General features: G+C 41.9%; 1 protein-coding gene across 1 annotated transcript in view; it reads right to left on the reverse strand.

Annotated features, from left to right (window-relative positions):
* Positions 1–23,471, reverse strand: part of UNC13A (unc-13 homolog A) — a 338,122-nt gene that overhangs the window by 222,014 nt on the left and 92,637 nt on the right. Inside the window, exons 9-10 of the mRNA XM_073686302.1 lie at positions 23,129–23,339; positions 22,842–22,967 (exon numbers count right to left, since the gene is read on the reverse strand). Coding sequence (XP_073542403.1) covers positions 22,842–22,967; positions 23,129–23,339 — 337 coding nt within the window. The remainder of the gene's footprint in view (positions 1–22,841; positions 22,968–23,128; positions 23,340–23,471) is intronic.

A 23,471-nucleotide genomic window follows, 5' to 3' on the forward strand; every position in this document is an offset into this window, starting at 1 on the left:
CATCCAAGAGCCTGACAACATTCCCACTCCCTATAGTGACGACTTAGTGAGAATAGTGTTTTGCACAACTTAAGATGGCAACAAAATGACAACAATGACAACAAAAGGGCCTTATCCATAGAAGACAAAGAGTTTATTAAAATAATGGACAGTGGATGACGACAACTGGGTCACCAGACATCAGGAAGTTAGGTAGATCGTGCTCAGTGCACAATCTACCTAACTTGTGTGTGCAGGGCTGACATACCTATGCTGTGCAAGCGATCAGCCTGCAAAAAATGAAATTCCCATAGTGGGACAAGTATAAAAGTAAAAAAAAGTGTCAGAAAGTGAAAAAAAAAAATAAAATAAAATAAAATAAAATATATACAGCACAGACCAAAAGTTTGGACACACCTTCTCATTTAAAGATTTTTCTGTATTTTCATGACTATGAAAATTGTACATTCACACTGAAGGCATCAAAACTATGAATTAACACATGTGAAATTATATACTTAACAAAAAAGTGTGAAACAACTGAAAATATGTCTTATATTCGAGGTTCTTCAAAGTAGCCACCTTTTGCTTTGATGACTGCTTTGCACACTCTTGGCATTCTCTTGATGAGCTTCAAGAGGTAGTCACCGGAAATGGTCTTCCAACAATCTTGAAGGAGTTCCCAGAGATGCTTAGCACTTGTTGGCCCTTTTGCCTTCACTCTGCGGTCCAGCTCACCCCAAACCATCTCGATTGGGTTCAGGTCTGGTGACTGTGGAGGCCAGGTCATCTGGCGTAGCACCCCATCTCTCTCCTTCTTGGTCAAATAGCCCTTACACAGCCTGGAGTTGTTGAAAAATAAATGATGGTCCAACTAAACACAAACTGGATGGAATAGCATGCCGCTGCAAGATGATGTGGTAGCCATGCTGGTTCAGTATGCCTTCAATTTTCAATAAATCCCCAACAGTGTCACCAGCAAAGCACCCCCACACCATCACACCTCCTCCTCCATGCTTCACGGTGGGAACCAGGCATGTAGAGTCCATCCGCTCACCTTTTCTGCGTCGCACAAAGGCACGGTGGTTGGAACCAAAGATCTCAAATTTGGACTCATCAGACCAAAGCACAGATTTCCACTGGTCTAATGTCCATTCCTTGTGTTCTTTAGCTCAAACAAGTCTCTTCTGCTTGTTGCCTGTCCTTAGCAGTGGTTTCCTAGCAGCTATTTTACCATGAAGGCCTGCTGCACAAAGTCTCCTCTTAACAGTTGTTGTAGAGATTTGTCTGCTGCTAGAACTCTGTGTGGCATTGACCTGGTCTCTAATCTGAGCTGCTGTTAACCTGCGATTTCTGAGGCTGGTGACTCGGATAAACTTATCCTCAGAAGCAGAGGTGACTCTTGGTCTTCCTTTCCAGGGGCGGTCCTCGTGTGAGCCAGTTTCTTTGTAGCGCTTGATGGTTTTTGCAACTGCACTTGGGGACACTTTCAAAGTTTGCCCAATTTTTCAGACTGACTGACCTTCATTTCTTAAAGTAATGATGGCCACTCGTTTTTCTTTACTTAGCTGCTTTTTTCTTGCCATAATACAAATTCTAACAGTCTGTTCAGTAGGACTATCAGCTGTGTATCCACCAGACTTCTGCACAACACAACTGATGGTCCCAACCCCATTTATAAGGCAAGAAATCCCACTTATTAAACCTGACAGGGCACACCTGTGAAGTGAAGACCATTTCCGGTGACTACCTCTTGAAGCTCATCAAGAGAATGCCAAGAGTGTGCAAAGCAGTCATCAAAGCAAAAGGTGGCTACTTTGAAGAACCTCGAATATAAGACATATTTTCTGTTGTTTCACACTTTTTTGTTAACTATATAATTCCACATGTGTTAATTCATAGTTTTGATGCCTTCAGTGTGAATGTACAATTTTCAAAGTCATGAAAATACAGAAAAATCTTTAAATGAGAAGGTGTGTCCAAACTTTTGGTCTGTACTGTATATATATATATATATATATATATATACAGTATATAAAAAAATACAAAATAATCCCCAAAAAATAAAATTATACTGTACCCATAAATAGATATTATTATGAAAAAAAACAAAAAAAACAATAAAAGTACACATATTTAGCATCGTCGCGTCCGTAACGACCTGACCTATAAAACTGTCTCATTAGTTAACCCCTTTAGTGAACACGGTAAAAAAAAAATGCTTCATCATCATACTGCCAAACAAAACAAGGAAAAAATGTGATCAAAAAGACGAATGTAAATAAAAATGGTACCGCTGGAAATGTCATATTGTCCTGCAAAACACAAGCTGCCATACAGCTCCATCAGCTGAAAAATAAAAAAAGTTAAAGTTCTCAGAAGAAAACGATGCAAAAAAAATTATTTTTTCTATAAAATAGTTTTTATCATGTAAGAGCACCAAAACATAAGAAAAAATATAAATGTGGTACCACTGTAAAAGTACTGACCCGAAGAATAACGCTGCCTTATCAATTTTATCACATGTGGAACGGCATATAAAAAAAATCCTGAATTGTGGGTTTTTGTTTATTCTGCCTCCTAAAAATTGGAATAGAAAGTGATCAAAAAATGTCACGTGCCCAAAAATAGTACCAAGAAAAACGTATACTTGTCCCGCAAAAAACAAGCCCTTACATGACACAGTCGGTGGAAATATGGAAAAATTATAGCTCTCAAAATATGGCTATGCAAAAACTAGTCTAGTTTTTTAGTGTGTGACAGCTGTCAATCATAAAAACCTGGTATCACTGTAATCGCACTGACCCGAAGAATAAAGTTGTCTAACCACTTATACCGCACGAGGAACGGCGTAAAAAATAAACGCTATGATTAGGATTGTGCTAGTGTTATGATTGCGCTAGGGTTACGGTTGTGCTAGGGTTAGGGTTCTGCTAGGGTTTGGATTGTATTAGGATTCGGGTTAGGGTTGTGTTAGGGTTAGGGCTGCATTAGGGTTGGGGTTAGGGTTAGGGTTGTATTAGGGTTGGGGTTAGGGTTGTGTTAGGCTTGGGATTTTTTCAAAAGTAAAGAAAAAAAAATAATGATAATATGGCGACTAGTGTTGAGAGCAAGTGCTCGCTACTTGAGTTTGCATTGGGTGCTCAAGTCTCCGTCCCATATGTTTCATGCCTGTTATACAGGCAAAAAAAACACGCTGGGATTGCCTGCCATGCATGAGCAATCCCCGCATGCTTTTTTTTTGGTGTCTAACAACTGTGAAACATGGAGGCAGGGACTCAGGCATGTCACTCGAGCACCCGCGCTACTTGGTGCATACCCTAGTACCCGATGCAAACTCAAGAAGCAATTACTTGTGCTCAAGTCTGATGACAACTTATTCAATATGATGACCTAATGTTATCAAATTTTGTGTCATACCTCTGGTTTTAAAATGTTCACTACACACCTTGATAAAATCCTTGAGAGGTCAAGTTTCAAAAATTGGGTCACTTGTGGGGGGTTTAGGCGAATCAGGGGCTCTCCAAACGCAACATGGCCAATTTTGCGCTCAAAAAGTCACACAGTGCTCATTCCCTTCTGAACCCTGCCGTGCGCCCAAACAGTGTTTCTTTCCCCACATATGGGTCATTGGCATACTCTAGATAAGTTACCTGAGGGGTCTAGTTTCCAAAATGATGTCACTTGTGGGACGTTTCCACTGTTTAGGCACATCAGGGGCTCCCCAAACGCGACATGGCATCAACTAATTATTCAAGCAAATTTTACATTCAAAAAGTCAAATGACGCTCCTTCCCTTCTGAACCCTGCCGTGCTCCCAAACAGTGTTTTTTCCCCACATATGGGGTATCGGCTTACTCAGGAGAAATTGCACAACAAATTGCATGGTGCAATTTCTCCTGTTACCCTTATGAAAATGCAAAATTGGGGGCTGAAGAACATTTTTGTGGGAAAAATGTAAAAATTTTATTTTTACGGCTCAATGTTATAAACTTCTGTGAAGCACCTGGGGGTTCAAGGTGCTCACCACACATCTAGATAAGTTCCCTGAGGGGTCTAGTTTCCAAAATGGTGTCACTTGTGGGCGGTTTCCACTGTTTAGGCACATCAGGGGCTCTTCAAACGCAACATGGCGTCCGCTAATTATTCAAGCAAATTTTACATTCAAAAAGTCAAATGACACTCCTTCCCTTCTGAACCCTGCCGTGCTCCCAAACAGTGGTTTTCCCCCACATATGGGGTATTTGCGTGCTCAGGAGAAATTGCACAGCAAATTTTGGGGTCCATTTTTTCCTGTTACCCCTGCAAAAATTAAAAAAATGGAGTCTAAATTAACATTTTTGTGCAAAAAAATAAATGTAGGAAAAATGAGAAATCGCTGGTCAACTTTTAACCCTTATAACTTCCTAACCAAAAAAATTTTGGTTCCAAAATTGTGCTGATGTAAAGTAGACATGTGGTAAATGTTATTTATTAACTATTTTGTGTGACATATCTCTGATTTAAGGGCATGAAAATTAAAATTAAAATTTTGAAAATTGCTAAATTTTCAAAATTTTCACCAAATTTCCAATTTTTCCACAAATAAAAGTGATATCGAAGAAATTTTACCACAATCATGAAGTACAATATGTCAGAATCAGGGGGATCCGTTGAAGCGTTCCAGAGTTATTACCTCATAAATTTACAGTGGTCAGAATTGTAAAAATTGGCCTGGTCATTAATGTGCAAACCACCTTCGGGGGTAAAGGGGTTAATATAGTGAAATCCAAGGATTTCAGATGGGGATTGTGCTGTTCATCTAATCGTCTGCAAAAGCTTTCAGCCATTACAGGGACATTTGCCTAATGTTATGTCTTAAGTCATTCATTTATCATATACAGTACAGACCAAAAGTTTGGACACACCTTCTCATTTACTAACTAAACACATAGGCGGGGATTTCGGGGATTACTAAGAAGGTAGGCGGGGATTTTTAGGCATCTGGGGGACGCCAAGCCTGGAGAAAACCCAGTTGCTAAAAACACATTTCTCTGCAATCAAACCTCTACTATGGGCCATACAGGTATGTATAAATTTACTTTTCTATAACCTGTATGCCCATAGTAGAGGTCTGATATCTCCCAGGGGGGTGACAGATTCCCTTTAAAAAAACTTATCTTATAAAATTCTACTGTAAAACTGCTTTGCTTTTTATATGTTCAAACTTTTGAGCATTTTTTTCTGCCTCAGGTTTTGAGAACCACCTGGTGGGAAAAAAGTGCATGCCACTTTGAAGAGATGGAATCTGCTCAAAACTGGGCAATATTCAAGCAACAGGCTGCATCTATTGAGCCTTTTACTGTAAAGTATAGAGCTTCTTTACAGCATAAGATGCCTGAAGAATGATCAGATCACTTCTTTTTACCGCTTAGCGTCTTTTGAAACGTCTTTTGAAAAGTGGTTAAAAGACAATCAAAAAATGGAACATAGGAACAGCAAGTTGTTTTTACAAGGAAAAGAATATAGTATGTTCATTCTTATGAGTGTTTTCGGAGTGCTTTTTCATGCAGCTTCGGAGTGGATCTGCTTGAAAATAGGAGCAGAGTGTCTTCAGAGTGTGATTGACCTTGATTAGAGTTTAGTTTCACCAGTTTTTCTCGGATGAAAAAAAAGAAAGTTTCTCTAGCTTTTTCTTTCAACATGGATGGCATCTCACTGCTGTCTATTTTTTTTCACTGACTCATACACTTGCATTGGCAATTTTGGTCCGACACTCGGATTAATATTGGACATGTCTCCGTGTGTTTGTGCTGACCACTTGGTCCACCATAAAAAAATCTGATATGTGAACAGCCCCACAGACTATTACACAGATGAGTTCTCTCCGTGAAAAACATGGATAGTACTTTTATGTGAAAAACAGACGTCTGAATAAGGCCTTACTAATACCCTGTGGTTGTTTTTACTCAAGATGTGTCCTGATAAACCCTAGACAATATTAAAAAGCATATTTGGGCAATCATTGGGACTATCTAATATATATAATTATCTTATCCTGTCTGTCTGTCTGTCCTTCTGTCCAGGAAATCCCACATCGCTGATTGGTCCGGCCGCGGCCAATCAGCGACGCGGCATTTCAGAAAAAGATGGCGGCCGTTAGCGGCTCATCTGCCGCACAGAGGTCAGCGGCGATGCAGCCGGGAGATGCAGCCAGCTGCTCGCAGCATAAGTCCCCCGACCGGAGGCGCCGCTGACCTCCATGCGGCTACCGTCAGGAGATCAGCGGCTACGGCCGCTTATCTCCCGACGGCAAGTGTGAGGCCCTCCCCTCTCCTCCCCTCTCTCCTCCTCTCCCCTCTCCTCCCCTCCCCTCGCCAGCTTGCTCAGGGCCCCGGCACCCGGCACCATACTTACCCCTCCCCGTGCCTCCGCAGCAGCTCCTGTGTCTTCCGCTGCTGCTGTGTGACGTCTCAGGTCAGAGAGCGCTGTGACGTCTTTACACTGCGCTCTCTCCTGAGCGGTCACAGAGCAGAGCGGGAAGATGCCGGCTACACTGGAGTCCGGAGTAGCAGCTGAGAAGTGAGGTGAGTATTGGATTTTTTTTTTTATTGCATGGGGGCATAGGGCATTAAATGGTGGGATGGGGGTGTGTGACATCGTGGAGGGGCCATTATAAGCGAGGGGGGTGTGACATCCTGCATGGGGCACTATGGGGGGATGTGACATCCTGCATGGGGTATTATATAGGGGGGATATGACTTCCTGCACGGGGCATTATAAGGGAGGGGGGATGTGACATCCTGCATGGGCCATTATAAAGGAGGGGGGATGTGACATCCTGCATGGGCCACTATGGGGGGGATGTGACTTCCTGCATGGGATATTATATAGGGGGGATGTGACTTCCTGCATGGGGCATTATAAGGGAGGGGGGATGTGACATCCTGCATGGAGCATTATAAGGGAGGGGGGGATGTGACATCTTGCATGGGGCATTATAAGGGAAGGGGGATGTGACATCCTGCATGGAGCATTATAAGGGAGGGGGGGATGTGACATCTTGCATGGGGCATTATAAGGGAAGGGGGATGTGACATCCTGCATGGGGCATTATAAGGGAGGGGGGGTGTGACTTCCTGCATGGGGCACTATGGGGGGGATGTGACTTCCTGCATGGGGCATTATAAGGGAGGGGGGGATGTGACTTCCTGCATGGGGCACTATGGGGGAGATGTGACTTCCTGCATGGGGCATTATAAGGCAGGGGGGGAGTGACATCCTGCATGGGGCATTATAAGGGAGGGGGGATGTGACATGCTGCATGGAGCATTATATGGTGGGGGGGAATGACATCCTGCATGGGGCATTATAAGGGAGGGGGGATGTGACATCCTGCATGGGGCACTATGGGGGGCATGTGACTTCCTCCATGGGGCATTATATAGGGGGGATGTGACTTCCTGCATGGGGCATTATAAGGGAGGGGGGGGATGTGACTTCCTCCATGGGGCATTATAAGGGAGGGGGGATGTGACATCCTGCATGGGGCATTATAATGGAGGGGGGATGTACTATCCTGCATGGAGCATTATATGGTGGGGTAGGAGTGACATCCTGCATGGAGCATTATAAGGGAGGGGGGATGTGACATCCTGCATGGGGCACTATGGGGGGGATGTGACTTCCTCCATGGGGCATTATATAGGGAGGATGTCACTTCCTGCATGGGGTATTATATAGGGGAGATGTGACTTCCTGCATGGGGCATTCTATAGGGGGGATGTGACTTCCTGCATAGGGCATTATAAGGGAGGGGGGGATGTGACATCCTGCATGGGGCATTATAAGGGAGGGGGGGATGTGACATCCTGCATGGGGCATTATATAGGGGGGGGTGACATCCTGCATGGGGCATTATAAGGGAGGGGGGATGTGACATCCTGCATGGGGCATTATCCTGCATGGGGCATTATATAGGGGGGGGATGTGACATCCTTCATGGGGCATTATAAGGGAGGGGGGATGTGACATCCTGCATGGGGCATTATAAAGGAGGGGGGGATGTGACATCCTGCATGGGGCATTATATGGGGGGGAGTGACATCCTGCATGGGGCATTATAAGGGAGGGGGGGATGTGACATCCTGCATAGGGCATTATATGGGGGCAGGGAGTGACATCCTGCATGGGGCATTACAAGGCAGGTGGATGCTCCCCGGTCCTCACTAACACGGTTCGCTGATTGGTCGCAGCCGCCGGCCGCGACCAATCAGCGATATCAGCGCCAAATTTAAACACCGCTCTGCTGATTGCTCGCAGCTGCCCGCGGCAACCAATCTGCGATTGTGGCGCCAAATTTAAACACGGTCTCCGGCCAATTGGCGGCAGATTTAAAATAAGTACGCCACCGTCGGGAGACATATTCTAGAATACCCGATGCGTTAGAATCGGGCCACCATCTAGTAATTATACAGTCATATGAAAAAGTTTGGGCACCCCTATTAATCTTAAGCTTAATGTTTTATAAAAATTGGTGTTTTTGCAACAGCTATTTCAGTTTGATATATGTAATAACTGTTGGACACAGTAATGTTTCTGCCTTGAAATGAGGTTTATTGTACTAACAGAAAATGTGCAATCTGTATTCAAACAAAATTTGACAGGTGCATAAGTATGGGCACCTCACCAGAAAAGTGACATTAATATTTAGTAGATCCTCCTTTTGCAAAAATAACAGCCTCTAGTCGCTTCCTGTAGCTTTTAATGAGTTCCTGGATCCTGGATGAAGGTATTTTTGACCATTCCTCTTTACAAAACAATTCCAGTTCAGTTAAGTTTGATGGTCGCCGAGCATGGACAGCCCTCTTCAAATGATCCCACAGATGTTCAATGATATTCAGGTCTGGGGACTGGGATGGCCATTCCAGAACATTGTAATTGTTCCTCTGCATGAATGCCTGAGTAGATTTGGAGCGGTGTTTTGGATCATTGTCTTGCTGAAAGATCCATCCCCTGCGTAACTTCAACTTTATCACTGATTCTTGAAAATTATTGTCAAGAATCTGCTGATACTGAGTGGAATCCATGCGTCCCTCAACTTTAACAAGATTCCCGGTGCCGGCATTGGCCACACAGCCCCAAAGCATGATGGAACCTCCACCAAATTTTACTGTGGGTAGCAAGTGTTTTTCTTGGAATGCTGTGTTTCTTTGCCACCATGCATAACGCCTTTTTGTATGACCAAACAACTCAATCTTGGTTTCATCAGTCCATAGGACCTTCTTCCAAAAAGAAATTGGCTTCTCCAAATGTGCTTTTGCATACCTCAGCCGACTCTGTTTGTGGCGTGCTTGCAGAAACGGCTTCTTTCGCATCACTCTCCCATACAGCTTCTCCTTGTGCAAAGTGCGTTGTATAGTTGACCGATGCACAGTGACACCATCTGCAGCAAGTTGATGCTGCAGCTCTCTGGAGGTGGTCTGAGGATTGTCCTTGACTGATCTCACCATTCTTCTTCTCTGCCTTTCTGAAGTTTTTCTTGGCCTGCCACTTCTGGCCTTAACAAGAACTGTCCCTGTGTTCTTCCATTTCCTTACTATGTTCCTCACAGTGGAAACTGACAGGTTAAATCTCTGAGACAGCTTTTTGTATCCTTCCCCTGAACAACTATGTTGAATAATCTTTGTTTTCAGATCATTTGACAGTTGTTTTGAGGAGCCCATGATGGCACTCTTCAGTGGAGCTTCAAACAGGAGAACAACTTGTAAGTGACCACTTTAAGTAGCTTTTCTCATGATTGCATACACCTGGCTATGAAGTTCAAAGCTCAATGAGGTTACAAAACCAAAAAAAGTGCTTTAGTAAGTCAGTAAAAAGTAGGTAGGAGTATTTAAAACAAGAAAATGATAAGGGTGCCCATACTTATGCACCTGTCAAATTTTGTTTGAATGCAGATTGCACATTTTCTGTTAGTACAATAAACCTCATTTCAAGGCAGAAACATTACTGTATCCAACAGTTATTACATATATCAAACTGAAATAGCTGTTGCAAAAACACCAATTTTTAGAAAACATTAAGCTTAAGAATAATAGGGGTGCCCAAACTTTTTCATATGACTGTATATTTGTGTAGGAATGCACCATGACGATGCATTGTATATTGCTGCTTTCTTATGTTATGGATGTTTGAGTCAGAAATGATAATTTCCTCACGTGAAGTCAAAAGACGTGGGAAGAGTTTCTTCAAGCTCAATTATTCCATATATGAAGATATTGCGTTATTTTGGAGGAGGAGGGTTAGTTATTTCAGTGGAGATGGTCTGGATTACAACAGCCCTTTGAATACATTATTGTTACCATTTAGCTGTTTTTTTATTACCCTGAAATAAGTGATATTTTATAGTACTGAGTTAATGATTTGCATGCGCTGCCAGCCCTCTGTAACCAGCACCTGCACACCGATATGCCCAATATGTCTCAAGGTAATTACATTACGTTTAAAATTACGCATTTAATATAGCCTTGACCATTCACATGCGCATATTATGTGTCTCTCACAATACTTTCCTTGCCTCGCTTAATAACATTTAGGATTTAGTTCACATCGCCCAGCAAGACTTATAGATTTCTATACTGACCAACAGTATCAACTGCTACTTACTCTTGCTGACAGGCATTCTGAATGATTATTATAATACCATTTTTGCATGATCATTCTGATATATATGTCTAAACTGACCGATGTATATGATACAATTGTATATTCATTTACTAGTCTAGCATTTTTTCCTATACGCATGTGACCAACTTGGATTTATGGGTGTGTTCAGACTCTGCGGACAGAGGTTTGGTCTCCCCTTCTTTGGCATTTTTCCATCTGCCTTAATCTAGTTATGCTTCTCACATTACCACATTTACTCATTGTTACTTTTAACTATTAAATACCTTTTCTATTGTAAGGATTAATTAATAAAAACGTATATATTGTTTAATAGCTTATTCTCCGGCTATTCTCTTTGGAATGTGGTCTTTATTCAGAATATTATAGACATTCCCTTTATTTAATTCCTCCTTTTTTTGGTCTTATAATTGGATATTTAACCTGATGTTGATTTTTGGTTTTCAGAGAAGTTAATATTGTTTTCAGCCAAAAACGTCTGTGATAATTCATTTCTAAATGTTATTTTTTAGCAGTTGGAGCTCTATGTGATTTTTTTATACAGAGCATTCAGAAATCCCATTCACTTTGCTAGTACTGTAAAACACTACAGTTTTTTTTGCGCAGAAAAACATGTAAAACCCTTGGCAAAAACGCAATGTGTGAACAAGCACTAAAGGTGAATGAGAATTCAGCAATGGGAGGAAATTACATTGCAATGGATTTCAGACTACTTGTAAGTACCGCACTATGTCTCATACTACACATTCGTGTGGCGTATATTAGGCTGTCAAGTTTAGGTTAGAACACCCTGTGGCTAGTCCATTCACTACAGTCTGTCCTCGGACCATGACACATACATGTATGAATTCAGTATAAAGCTGAAAAATATATACATAAATCTTCCCTGTGTGTCTCAGGAGATCATCCTTGTTCCACCACCTCCTCCCCACTGATCTGAAGGAAGCTGTAAGATACAGTTGAAACCAGAAGTTTACATACACTATATAAAAAGACACATCTGCAGGTTTTTCTCAATATCTGACATGAATTCAGAATAAACCTTTCCCGTTTTAGGTCAATTAGGATTACCATAATTTTTAATATTTGCCAAATTCCAGAATAATGAGAGCGAGAGAATGTTTAAGGTATATATGTCGTCCTTTTCATACACATAGTACACGAGTGTATGAAGTAAGTCGTCTTGTAGGATACTCAACTATAGCTCAGCATTGAGCCCACCATCGATCCTGGTCAAGTATCCAATGCCTTTGGCTGTGAAACAACCCCATATCATCAGGCTTCCTCCACCGAACTTGACAGTTCCTTCAATTTTTCGATCCGTTAGCCCCTTTTTCCCTTGTTTCTTCCAGACCAATTTGCACCCATCAGAGCCTAGTCTATTGACTTTTGTCTTACTGCTCCAAATCACCTGTTTACAATATTCTGTCCACTTTTCGTACTTTTTTGCACACTCAAGCCGAAGCTTCTTATGACAAGTCGATGTTTCGTCACCTTTTTTTTGAACTACCATTCCAAGCTTGTGTAATGTACGCCGCACGGTGCTTGCATGGACGTTTGTGGTTGCGCTATTACAAATCATACGAGCCACTTCCAATGACGTGTTTTTCGCACCAGAGCTGATAGAACTTGTGATGAGCCAACTTGTTGACTCCGGTATTTAGCACGGACGTTCACCTCTTGGCTTTTGAATGGACGGACGGACTTCATTTCATATCTCCAATTCTCATAGCACTCATATAATGCAGTTTGGCAATCTTCTTGGCCACTATCGATGAGTTGGATGATGCGGTTTCCCTTTTTTTGGGAAATCTTTTTCATGGCTCTTCCTCAATTCGAACCAGTGACTTTTCGCTTGGGAATCAACCTAATAACACACTGAGCTATTAGGGCATGTGAGAACAGGTTGTATTTTGTAGTATACAGGAAGAAAAAGATTTTTCAACCACCAGGAGCAAAACAGTAACAATGCAGTAACATGATAAAAATCTGCATAACAAATCATATGCTAAATAGTGGCAAGTCAAATTTATGTATGAGATAGCCAAAGTGATTGTCTATAAAATGATGATAGTCTCACTTTCAAAGCAGTAGTGGATGGTGAGATATAGAGCCTAAAAGTCAAAAGTTCAAAACATTGTTACCCTTTTGCTCGTCACTGTATATACGAGGATGGGGAACATATATAACTGGATGGGACCCAGGATGGGGAACATATATAACTGGATGGGACCCAGGATGGGGAACATATATACCAGGAAAGAGCCCAAGATGGGGAACATTACTACATATTGGGAAATGGGGGTGCAACTCTTATGTAATTATAGGATTTAGAATGCTACAAGGGCCCATACATCTGACCAACATGCCGGGGGTGGGGGGTGGAGGTTACAAGTCCAAATTTTGCACCAAGGTCCATCGGACTCTAGTTACGCCACTGCATCTATATATTGATAACACAGGGTCACACTATGGTCACCCCTCACCTCATTCAGCTTCTTCAGCTCCCCTACACAGTAACCTCAGCACAGATCACAGAACATGCCTGGAAAACTCTCCCATAGACGTTAATGAAAATCTCCAGTCTATTGCTTCCTATGTACATGTGGCTTCTGTCCTGAACCTACCCACATAACTGTATAAATTGATTGTGTCCACTGTCATCAGTGAAATTTTTGCTAGGTTTTCATTAAGTTACAATATTTAGTTTATACACCTACATTTTAACTGTTCTTTATTTCTAGGGTGGACATGGCAAAAGGTCACTGCTTAACTAAGTCACTCATTACCTTGACGTAAAATAATGGGGCCAGTACTCAATGTGTTATACAGTGCTGGCCAAAAGTATTGGCACCCCTGCAATTCTGTCAGATAATACTCAGTTTCTTCCTGAAAATGATTGCAGTCACAAATTCTTTGGCATTATTATCTTCATTTAATTTGCTTGCAAGGAAAAAACACAAAAGAGAATGAAGAAAAAATCAAATCATTGATCATTTCACACAAAACTCCAAAAATGGGCCGAACAAAAGTATTGGCACCCTCAGCCTAATACTTGGTTGCACAACCTTTAGCCAAAATAACTGCGAACAACCGCTTCCGGTAACCATCAATGAGTTTCTTACAATGCTCTGCTGGAATTGTAGACCATTCTTCTTTGGCAAACTGCTCCAGGTCTCTGATATTTGAAGCGTGCCTTCTCCAAACTGCCATTTTGAGATCTCTCCACAGGTGTTCTATGGGATTCAGGTCTGGACTCATTGCTGGCCACCTTAGAAGTCTCCAGTGCTTTCTCTCAAACCATTTTATAGTGCTTTTGGAAGTGTGTTTTGGATCATTGTCCTACTGGAAGACCCATGACCTCTGATGGAGACCCAGCTTTCTCACACTGGTCCCTACATTATGCTGCAAAATTTGTTGGTAGTCTTCAGACTTCATAATGCCATACACACGGTCAAGCAGTCCAGTGCCAGAGGCAGCAAAGCAACCCCAAAACATCAGGGAACCTCCGCCATGTTTGACTGTAGGGACCGTGTTCTTTTCTTTGAATGTCTCTTTTTTTTCCTGTACACTCTATGTTGATGCTTTTTCCCAAAAAGCTCTACTTTTGTCTCATCTGACCAGAGAACATTCTTCCAAAATGTTTTAGGCTTTTTCAGGTAAGTTTTGGCAAACTCCAGCCTGGCTTTTTTATGTCTCGGGGTAAGAAGTGGGGTCTTCCTGGGTATCCTACCATACAGTCCCTTTTCATTCAGACGCCGACGGATAGTATGGGTTGACACTGTTGTACCCTCGGACTGCAGGGCAGCTTGAACTTGTTTGGATGTTAGTCGAGGTTCTTTATCCACCATCCGCACAATCTTGTGTTGAAATCTCTCATCAATTTTTCTTTTCCGTCCACATCTAGGGAGGTTAGCCACAGTGCCATGGGCTTTAAACTTCTTGATGACACTGCGCACGGAAGACACAGGAACATTCAGGTCTTTGGAGATGGACTTGTAGCCTTGAGATTGCTCATGCTTCCTCACAATTTGGTTTCTCAAGTCCTCAGACAGTTCTTTGGTCTTCTTTCTTTTCTCCATGCTCAATGCGGTACACACAAGGACACAGGACAGAGGTTGAGTCAACTTTAATCCATGTTAACTGGCTGCAAGTGTGATTTAGTTATTGCCAACATCTGTTAGGTGCCACAGGTAAGTTACAGGTGCTGTTAATTACACAAATTAGAGAAGCAACACAAGATTTTTCAAAGGGTGCCAATACTTTTGTCCACCCCCTTTTTTAGGTTTGGTGTGGAATTATATCCAATTTGGCTTTAGGACAATTCTTTTTGTGTTTCTTTCATTGAAGACAAATTAAATAAAGAGAATAATACCAAAGAATTTGTGATTGCAATCATTTTCAGGAAGAAACTGAGAATTATCTGACAGAATTGCAGGGGTGTCAATACTTTTGGCCAGCAGTGTATGTAAACAGTGTTGAACTGAAGTGCCAAGGGCTCACCAGTCACAGTGACTTTAGGGGACCATTGTTCAGTTACATGCAAATATTACATTACTATCTTTCACAAATGTATCTCTTTTTCTATATACGGTAATAATATACTGCGTAGTTTGTCGAATGAATGATAAGATACTGATTTTATTTGGACATAGTGAATCAAGTGTATTGGGCCAACTATTGCTCATGCTGGGTCGGGTGTAAGTGATTGACTCCTGCACAGGGGTCCACCGGGGGATTAATCTGCCCCCTTTGGGCCACTCCGATCCTGGATGTAAAAACGAATTTGCTGTTTTCATGTACAGTAAACTTAAAAAACCTACAAGGCCACTAGTGGAGAGCCGTTCTCCATCAGGCTGCTAAGGTCTCTGCAATTATATGTGTGTGAGAATAAAGATCTAATACAATTTTGTAAACCACACATTTAATAAATGAATGAATGAACAAGAGGTTCATTATATTGTGTGCAAGAGGTTGTATGACAGCACACTGAGAACCTGCAGCGTCGTACTACAGAACTGCAGGGACCATGCAGGTCACCATATGGTTCTCACTGTAGCAGTGTACGGAGCAATGCTTCCAAAAACATTTCTATAAGATAGCATCCAATGGAGCATGTCATAATGTTTTAGAAGCATGAAACTAAGGTGTAAATGTAAGCTGCTACAGAGAAGGAAGGGCATTTTTGAGGAAAGGAAAACTACTACTAACTGTCTGGTAATATGTCTCAGTACAATTTCATCTGTTGCTATCTTCAGGCAATAATATGGGAAATGCGATGTCAATCAAAATCCAAATCGATTAGACTTTAGGCTGTGTGCCCACTATACGTTTTTCAAGCGTTTTTGATGCGGAGTTTCAGCAGCGTAAACGCTTGCAAAACGCTTGGTAATCCGCCCCCCATGATCCCCAATGTAAATCTGCATGTTCTGTGCCCATACTGCGGAATTTTCCGCAGCGGATTTTCCTTGCTGAAAAATCCGCAGCATGTCCATTATTTGTGCGTTTCTGCAGTTTCTGCATGCGGATTTGAGGTCCCCATGCATTTGAAAAACGCAAGTCAAATCCGCATGTAAAAACGCTGCAAAAACGCGTCAAAAACGCGTGTAAAATCCGCAAGCGTTTTTACTGCCAAGAACATGCAGAAATGCTGCAGAAATTGTATGCTTCATTTCTGCATCGTGGGTACATTCACCAAATTACCAATCTGCCTATTTGCAGAACTGATCTGTTTTTTACAATGCCTGTCAACAGGTCAAACGCCAGGTTCTGCTCTTATTTTATTCCTGCTGCTCCCCTGGATATTTAATTTTTTATTTCTGCCATAGGGTTCCAGAGATAAATTAATGATTTTTTATGTAAAATTTGCCATACGGCTCCAGAGATGTACTTTTTATTTATGGCTAATTTCTATGATCTTTACCAAGGAGGCGTTACTCACAGGGTAATAATGCAGAGCAGCCTAAAGACATGACCCCAGAGAACCCTATGAGCAATGCCAAAATAAAAACATTTTACATTAGAAGTATAATACACTGCAATTCTAAAGTCAAAGTGAAACAGTACAAGTGGTAGCCTCACTGGTGGTATGAAGAAGTCTGATGTTCTGTACTCTTATCAGATATAACTGCAGATACTGTATAAGTGTGGATTAAACTTACACTACTGTTTTAAAAGATGTGTACATCTTTACAGCTGATTTTATATTGTTCCAATACATCAAAATATTAAATGAAGTCATATTGCAATATTGATTAAAAATGTCCCTTGTGTTGACAGCTGTTATGTAGCCCTACCAGTCTCCATGGTTACAGACTACAAACAAACCCTGTGTAGTCTGATCCTGCAGTCATACTGTATTTTTTCCATCAGTCACCTATTTCTTATCAATCTACTGAATGTATATTAGCAAAAAGTAAAAGAAAGCTGGATGGTATTATGAATGCTTACACAAGATTTATGTTGTAATCTGTAATTATGGAGAAACACTGGTCTGCAAAAAAGCTGTAAAACTAAAGGGGGCATCAAAGCTTTTGCACCGGTTTTAAAAAGTCACAAATTTTCTTGCACATCAATTTTGTGCAAAATATGCACTCTTGTCATTTTAAAAGTGGTTAGCTAGACAAATAAGGATTTAGACAGATTTATGAAAAATAGTCACAAGCTTACACCAGTAAGGGGGTGGCATAAAAACTGAAATAACATTTCTAGACAGAAGTGTGATATATCAAGATATGGCAAATTTATCAAACATCGTGCAATACTTTGATGAATTTGGAACAAATAATAGCAATGAAGCCAGAATGAAAGTGACTTTAAAAAGTCCCCACATGATAACCCCCCTATATTTTTAATCAAGACTATTTTGAATATGCTTATTTTAGATCAAATGAAGCAAGAGAAAAATTATTTTCAAAGATGTACATCTCCCTTTACGTTACGTTACTTAGCATGTGTGTGCAAATGCCATACATCCAGAATTTACCATAGTATTATCAATTAAGATTTTGCAGCAAAGTAAAAACCATGTGGATCATACATTAAAGCCCTGCAACAGGAAGCCACACCCTGAAGCGCGCATGCAGACAGATTTACAGATGCACACCCCACGACAGGCCGAGTATACTTTCAATTTATTATAGCTGATAAACTGAATTGTTCAAAATATAAAAGGCATTATCACTACTGATTTGTGAATGTCACCTCTAGTAATGACAGAACTGATACAGACCAAGTCAATATAGTTTACATAGTGTTAAAATGTGGATTGTATCCACTGCGGTCAGTGAAATTTTGCTAGATTTTCATGAAGTTACAATATTTCTTTTATAACTAAACCATAACTGTTCTTCATTGTTCTTGGGCGGATGTGGTCAAAGGCCCTTGATCATAATCTATCATCCCCAAAACACAATTACAACTAAGCACATAGTCATAAAGGGGACTCAGCCACCAGAAATGTCGTACCTTTACTATATAAATATGTCCCCCAATTGTGCAAAAAAAAAAATGCTTTCTATTATTCTATGCTAATTAGGGTGCTTGGTATTCTGCCTCCCTCTTTGATGATTAATAGAGCAGGCTTGCCCAAAATCAGAGCTGTCACAGGAGAAATCTCCTGTCTGTCTTTCTGGCTTACACAGAGCCAGTGCTGTTTCAGGAAAAAGCTGGTGTCTGCGCTCACTCACTGTCAGAGTTACTAGATTGGAATGTGTGTGCACTGCACACAGCCGCACAGTTCAGCACAGAGAAGAGAGAAGTATGTGTGCACCCACTGCAGCATTAAAGGAGAGAGCTCTGTGAACACCCACTGCAGTACAGAGGGGAGAGCTGTGTGCGCACTTGCTGTAGCAGAGAGGAGAGAGCTGTGTGCACGCTTGCTGCAACAGAGAGGAGAGAGCTCTATGAACACACACTGTAGTAGCTTCACTCTGGCACTAAAAGGGTTAAAAAGCATGTTCCCAAAAGTTAGATCTCTCTGGGCTGCAGTTAGGTCCAGTTAAAGGGAATCTGTCAGCCCCCTGGGTGATATCAGACCTCTACTATGGTCATACAGGGTATAGAAAAGTAAATCTGTACATACCTGTATGGCCCATAGTAGAGGTCTGATTGCAGAGAAAAGCACTTTAATCAATTCTTTTTTCCACAGGCTTGGCGTCCGGGGGATGCCAAGCAGTTCCCGCCTATCTGCTTTTCTCTGCAATCAGACCTCTACTATGGGCCATACAGGTATGTACAGATTTACTTTTCTATACCCTGTATGACCATAGTAGAGGTCTGATATCGCCCAGGGGGATGACAGATTCCCTTTAAGGGGTTAGCTGTGATAATCCAGCCCACTAGAGGGAGGGGGGACCCAGTGCTGTTGTGAAGTACAGGAAGTGAATAACTGAGTAGTGTACAGGGCTTCAGAAAAGCTACAGGCTCTATTCTGGCTGCTAGGGTAGACGTGGGCCTTAGTATCCCAGACAGTGGATCAGCAGCCACAAGAATCTCTTCACAAGAGTCCTTTTAGCCAGCGTGGGAACGTCAAGACAGTTGTCAGTGACCTAGGGGCGCATTCTGTCTGCAGGCTGCTGAAGAAGTTAGGACTCAAGGCTAGCACGTGGAGAGAACTCAGATCCGGATATACTGTCACGAGTGAGGAAGATTCTCTAGGGCTAGAGAACAGAGCAACAGAGATTCTTCACCTTAAGTGGGAACCAGGGCTGAAGTTGTATCAAGTACCTGTGGGAAAGATGACAACCCGTTGGGCCTTATCCTTTATACCTGTCTGTAAATATTGTACATACTCCCAGTTACCCAGTAAAGTCCCAGTTATTGTTATGAACTTTGTGTCCTCTGAATTCATTGCTGCCTTGGTTCCAGAAAAGAAATCCCTGGAGACTGCAGAGACTGGGTGGTCACAAGTAAGTGGAAAACACCACATACACCGCAGCACCACATCAGAGGGAGGACACACTTTGTCTGTAGGATGCCAGAGTGAGTATGGGTAACAGCTCACCCACGACTACCTCGCTGGGGCACCTTACACACACACACTGCTGCACAGAGAAGAGAGCTGTGTGCACACATGCTGCAATACAGAAGGCAGAGCTGTCTGCACACACACTGCAGTAGAGAGGAGAGAACTGTGTACACAAATGCTGGAGAGGAGAGAGCTGTGTGCATGCACGCTACAGCACAGGAGAGAGAACTGTGTGCACACATGCTGCAATACAGAAGAGAGATAACGGCACAAATGCTGCAGCAGAGAGAGAGCTGTGTGCACAAATGCTGCAGAACAGAGGAGAGAGCTGTGTACACATACACTGTAGCACAGAGGAGAGAACTGTATACACAGATGCCATAGCACAGAGTAGAGAGCATTTTGCATGCAACCTGCAGCACAGAGGAGAAAGCTGTGTGTGAACACACTGCAGCAGAGAGGATCTCCAGAAATCAGTAACTGCATACATCAGCTTTCTCCAGAGACAGCACTGCTGTACTAACTAATCACTAGAAAAGCTGACACAAAATTTGTCCAGCAACAGCTCTTGTTTTGGGGAAGCCAGCAATGTCAATCACCAGAAAAGGAGGCGGGAATATCCAAATTCAGGGGGCAGAATGGTGCACTGAAGCTGCTCAACCAAGCCACTGGTTCAGCAAGATCCCTAATTAGCATATGGGGATAAGTAGTAATTTTCTCACAATGGAGGCACAGATTTATACCTTAAAAGTACGATTTTTTATAGGGTCCTAGTCCCTTATATTACTATGTGTTTAGTTTATATTATATTTTGAGGTGACAGACTCTCTTTAACTGTAATCTTCTAAAGCTATACAATGAATACAATTGAATTCATTTTTATTTTGTAAAAAATTGCTAGTTGATGTAAAATATTACTTAATAGGGCCAGCACTCTGATTATATATCTATTATATATCATCGCAAATTTGCTGTTTTCATATTGAACTTAATTAATTATATATGTGTGGGAACAAAAGAGCTAATATAATTCTAGAAACCACTCATTTAGTGAATTAATTCATGGACCAAAGGTTCATTATGCTGTGTGTAAGAGGTTGTATGACAGCACACTGAGAACCTGTAGCTCCGTACTACCATATGGTTCTCACTGTAGCAGTGTATGGAGCAATGCTTCCAAAAACATTTCATTAATATGGCATCCAATGGAGCATGTCACAATGTTTTAGAAGCATGAAACTAAAGGGTAAATGTAAGCTGCCACAGAGAAGGAAGGGCATTTTTTTGGGAAAAGAAAAATACTATTATCTGCCTGGTGATATGTCTCAGTACACTGTCATGTGTCATTGCTATCTGAAGATGCTTCAGGCATAAGTATGGGGAATGCTGAGGTCACTAAGAATCCACATAGATTAAGTTAAGGGGATATCCGGGACTTTAAAAAACAAATGATGTGCCTAAGCACCAACAGGCAGGTAGTTGCTACCTACTTGCCTGTTGTGCCCGGTGCAGTTCTCTGTTGGCACGGAGGGGTCACAGACTTCCGCTAACGTCACGTCAACAGATCGGCGGTTTCTTTTCCTGTTGACCTGTTGACAGGGCGGGACTACTGGTGTCATGCTGATTGACAGACGGCTCCCCCCTGCCTAACTGGTGGAAGCTGTCAATCCGCATGACACCAGTAGTCCGGTCCTGTCAACAGGAAGAGGAGCTGCTGCTCTGTTGACAGGGAGCAGCTGAATCTCCGGCAGGAGCGGTCAATGACTGGCGCCAGGTACAACAGTCAGGTAGTCGCCTCTGTTAGCACCTACATGCCTGTTAGTGCTTAGGCACATTTTTGTTTTAAGTTCTCGGATATCCCCTTTAATATATATTCACCAAATTACCAATCTGCCTGTTTGACAGGATTTATCTGCTTGCTAGCAAATCTGCTGTCTAAACCTAATCTAATAAGAAATATTTGCTCATAGCTATCATAACTTTTCATTCGCAGTCATATGTTGACTGTATAATTTCAGTTTAAGTTGATGTGACGGATTCCTACATCGCATCAATTCCATTTTTCTGTTCATAGAATGGCACAGAGCAGCGGAATTCGAACATGCAGATGCGGACAGAGCCCTAAGTATTTATTTGGCTTTAAGTTAGTTAAATAATTAGTTGATTAATTAAATAAAAACCCCAAACGTTAATACCATGTTTACAGTAATGAACGTTTCATCAGGACAGACACCATAAGGCAATTAAGGAAAACAAGCCAGCATTGATGTTGTATTGGTGCTGGGTGCCCAGTTCTGTTGACTGGTCAAGCACTGTCCACAAATCTTAGGGTCTTTACATAATAAAGTGCTCAAGGTGCTGTCACATGGTATTGATCAGTCACTAAACAGACCCTACAGTGCCACATAACAGTGCAGGAATGCTCTCTGTTTTTCTTATTTTTTATTTTATTTTTTTATTTTATAGATATTGTAAGGTATAGCAGTATTTCTGGTGCTAGAATCCCTAGATTTGTGTTACGTTTCTGAAATCTTGTTAAGTGTCAGCTGATTCATGCTGCCCAAACCATGGACAACACAAATCAGATACGTTATTGCAGCCATGTAAGTTTTACTCTGAAAAGCTGCAACATTTCAGAGAAAACATACTTTAAATAGCCAGCCAGGGACTATGCACCTTGGAAGACTAGTCAATGAGAGGTCCCCAGCAACTTCTCCATGCCTGCTCCATTAGACTAATAGGTCTCTATCAATGTGTGTATGGTAAGAGACCTGTCAGTCTAGGAGAGTAGGGGCAGGGAGAAGCTCATTGGGACATCTCATGGACTAGTCATTAGAGATGAACCAATTATTCTCTCCAAGTCTCATTTGCTGTAATGAAGGAATACCACACACTGGATGGGTTTTTACTGCCTCATTCATTGCTTTATGAAAATTTTATCTAATGTCATAAAGTCTAAGAGCACGTTTGCCTTGAGGTTTGACTTCTCTAGTTTCTGTTTTTCCATCAATGACTATATGTGTGTCTAATGAAAAGTTTCCTTTTTTTATTTAAATACATGTGGAAAAGGTTACCCTGCGAGTGTCTGCAGAGAAGTGGTTTGTCACCACACAAAGGAGCTATGAGACTAAATTGGTCTTTCCTATACAGATTACGGCCTGTCTTGGCATGTGCATAGGACGAGCACGTGACTCTGCAGCACTCACACTGCAACATCTTGGGACTGACCCACCTATCGGACAGGTCTAGTGACTGCCGACTCTCCAAAGAATGCTGCCGACTTGTGAGGCGGCTTGAACCAGAGACAGACTCCACATCACTGCGGCCGTTTGTGGCAGAGTCTGCACTATCGTAACGCCTGCCATCCAGGGAGAGAGGAGACAGGTCAGAGGGGGTCACACACACCCCTCCATCCTGCCATCCATCAGTTATTAATGTATAATGATGTTTAGCAGTATTACATAGCATAGCAATTAGAGCACCATAATATTATCATAAGCAACTGGTTGGTATTTGTACCTGATTGGTCTATGATCAGAGAAATCCATTTCATAACTGTGTACTGAATCAGTGTATGATCCATGGGAACTGTACTGATGTCGCACTGGGTACTGATGTACAGAGGCATTTGGCTGGCATGTGGAGTAGTATGCTGGAGGGATACTATTGCTAGTCTCACTTCGATAATCACTATCACGATCATCCACAGCACTATCAGGATCATCATTGTCTGGAAGCAATTAAGAAAAGAATAGCATTGTTAGAAGAATAGAATTAAGCATAATTTAGCATAAAAAAATGAACTTTGCTGGGAGAAAATTAACTTTATTCCTCCTGGGAGCCACCAGCTTTCAGTCATACC

This window comes from Phyllobates terribilis, unplaced genomic scaffold (genome assembly GCF_046119375.1).
Source record: "Phyllobates terribilis strain yellow unplaced genomic scaffold, ASM4611937v1 Scaffold_1__5_contigs__length_1240528914, whole genome shotgun sequence".
NCBI classification, from domain to species: domain Eukaryota; kingdom Metazoa; phylum Chordata; class Amphibia; order Anura; family Dendrobatidae; genus Phyllobates; species Phyllobates terribilis.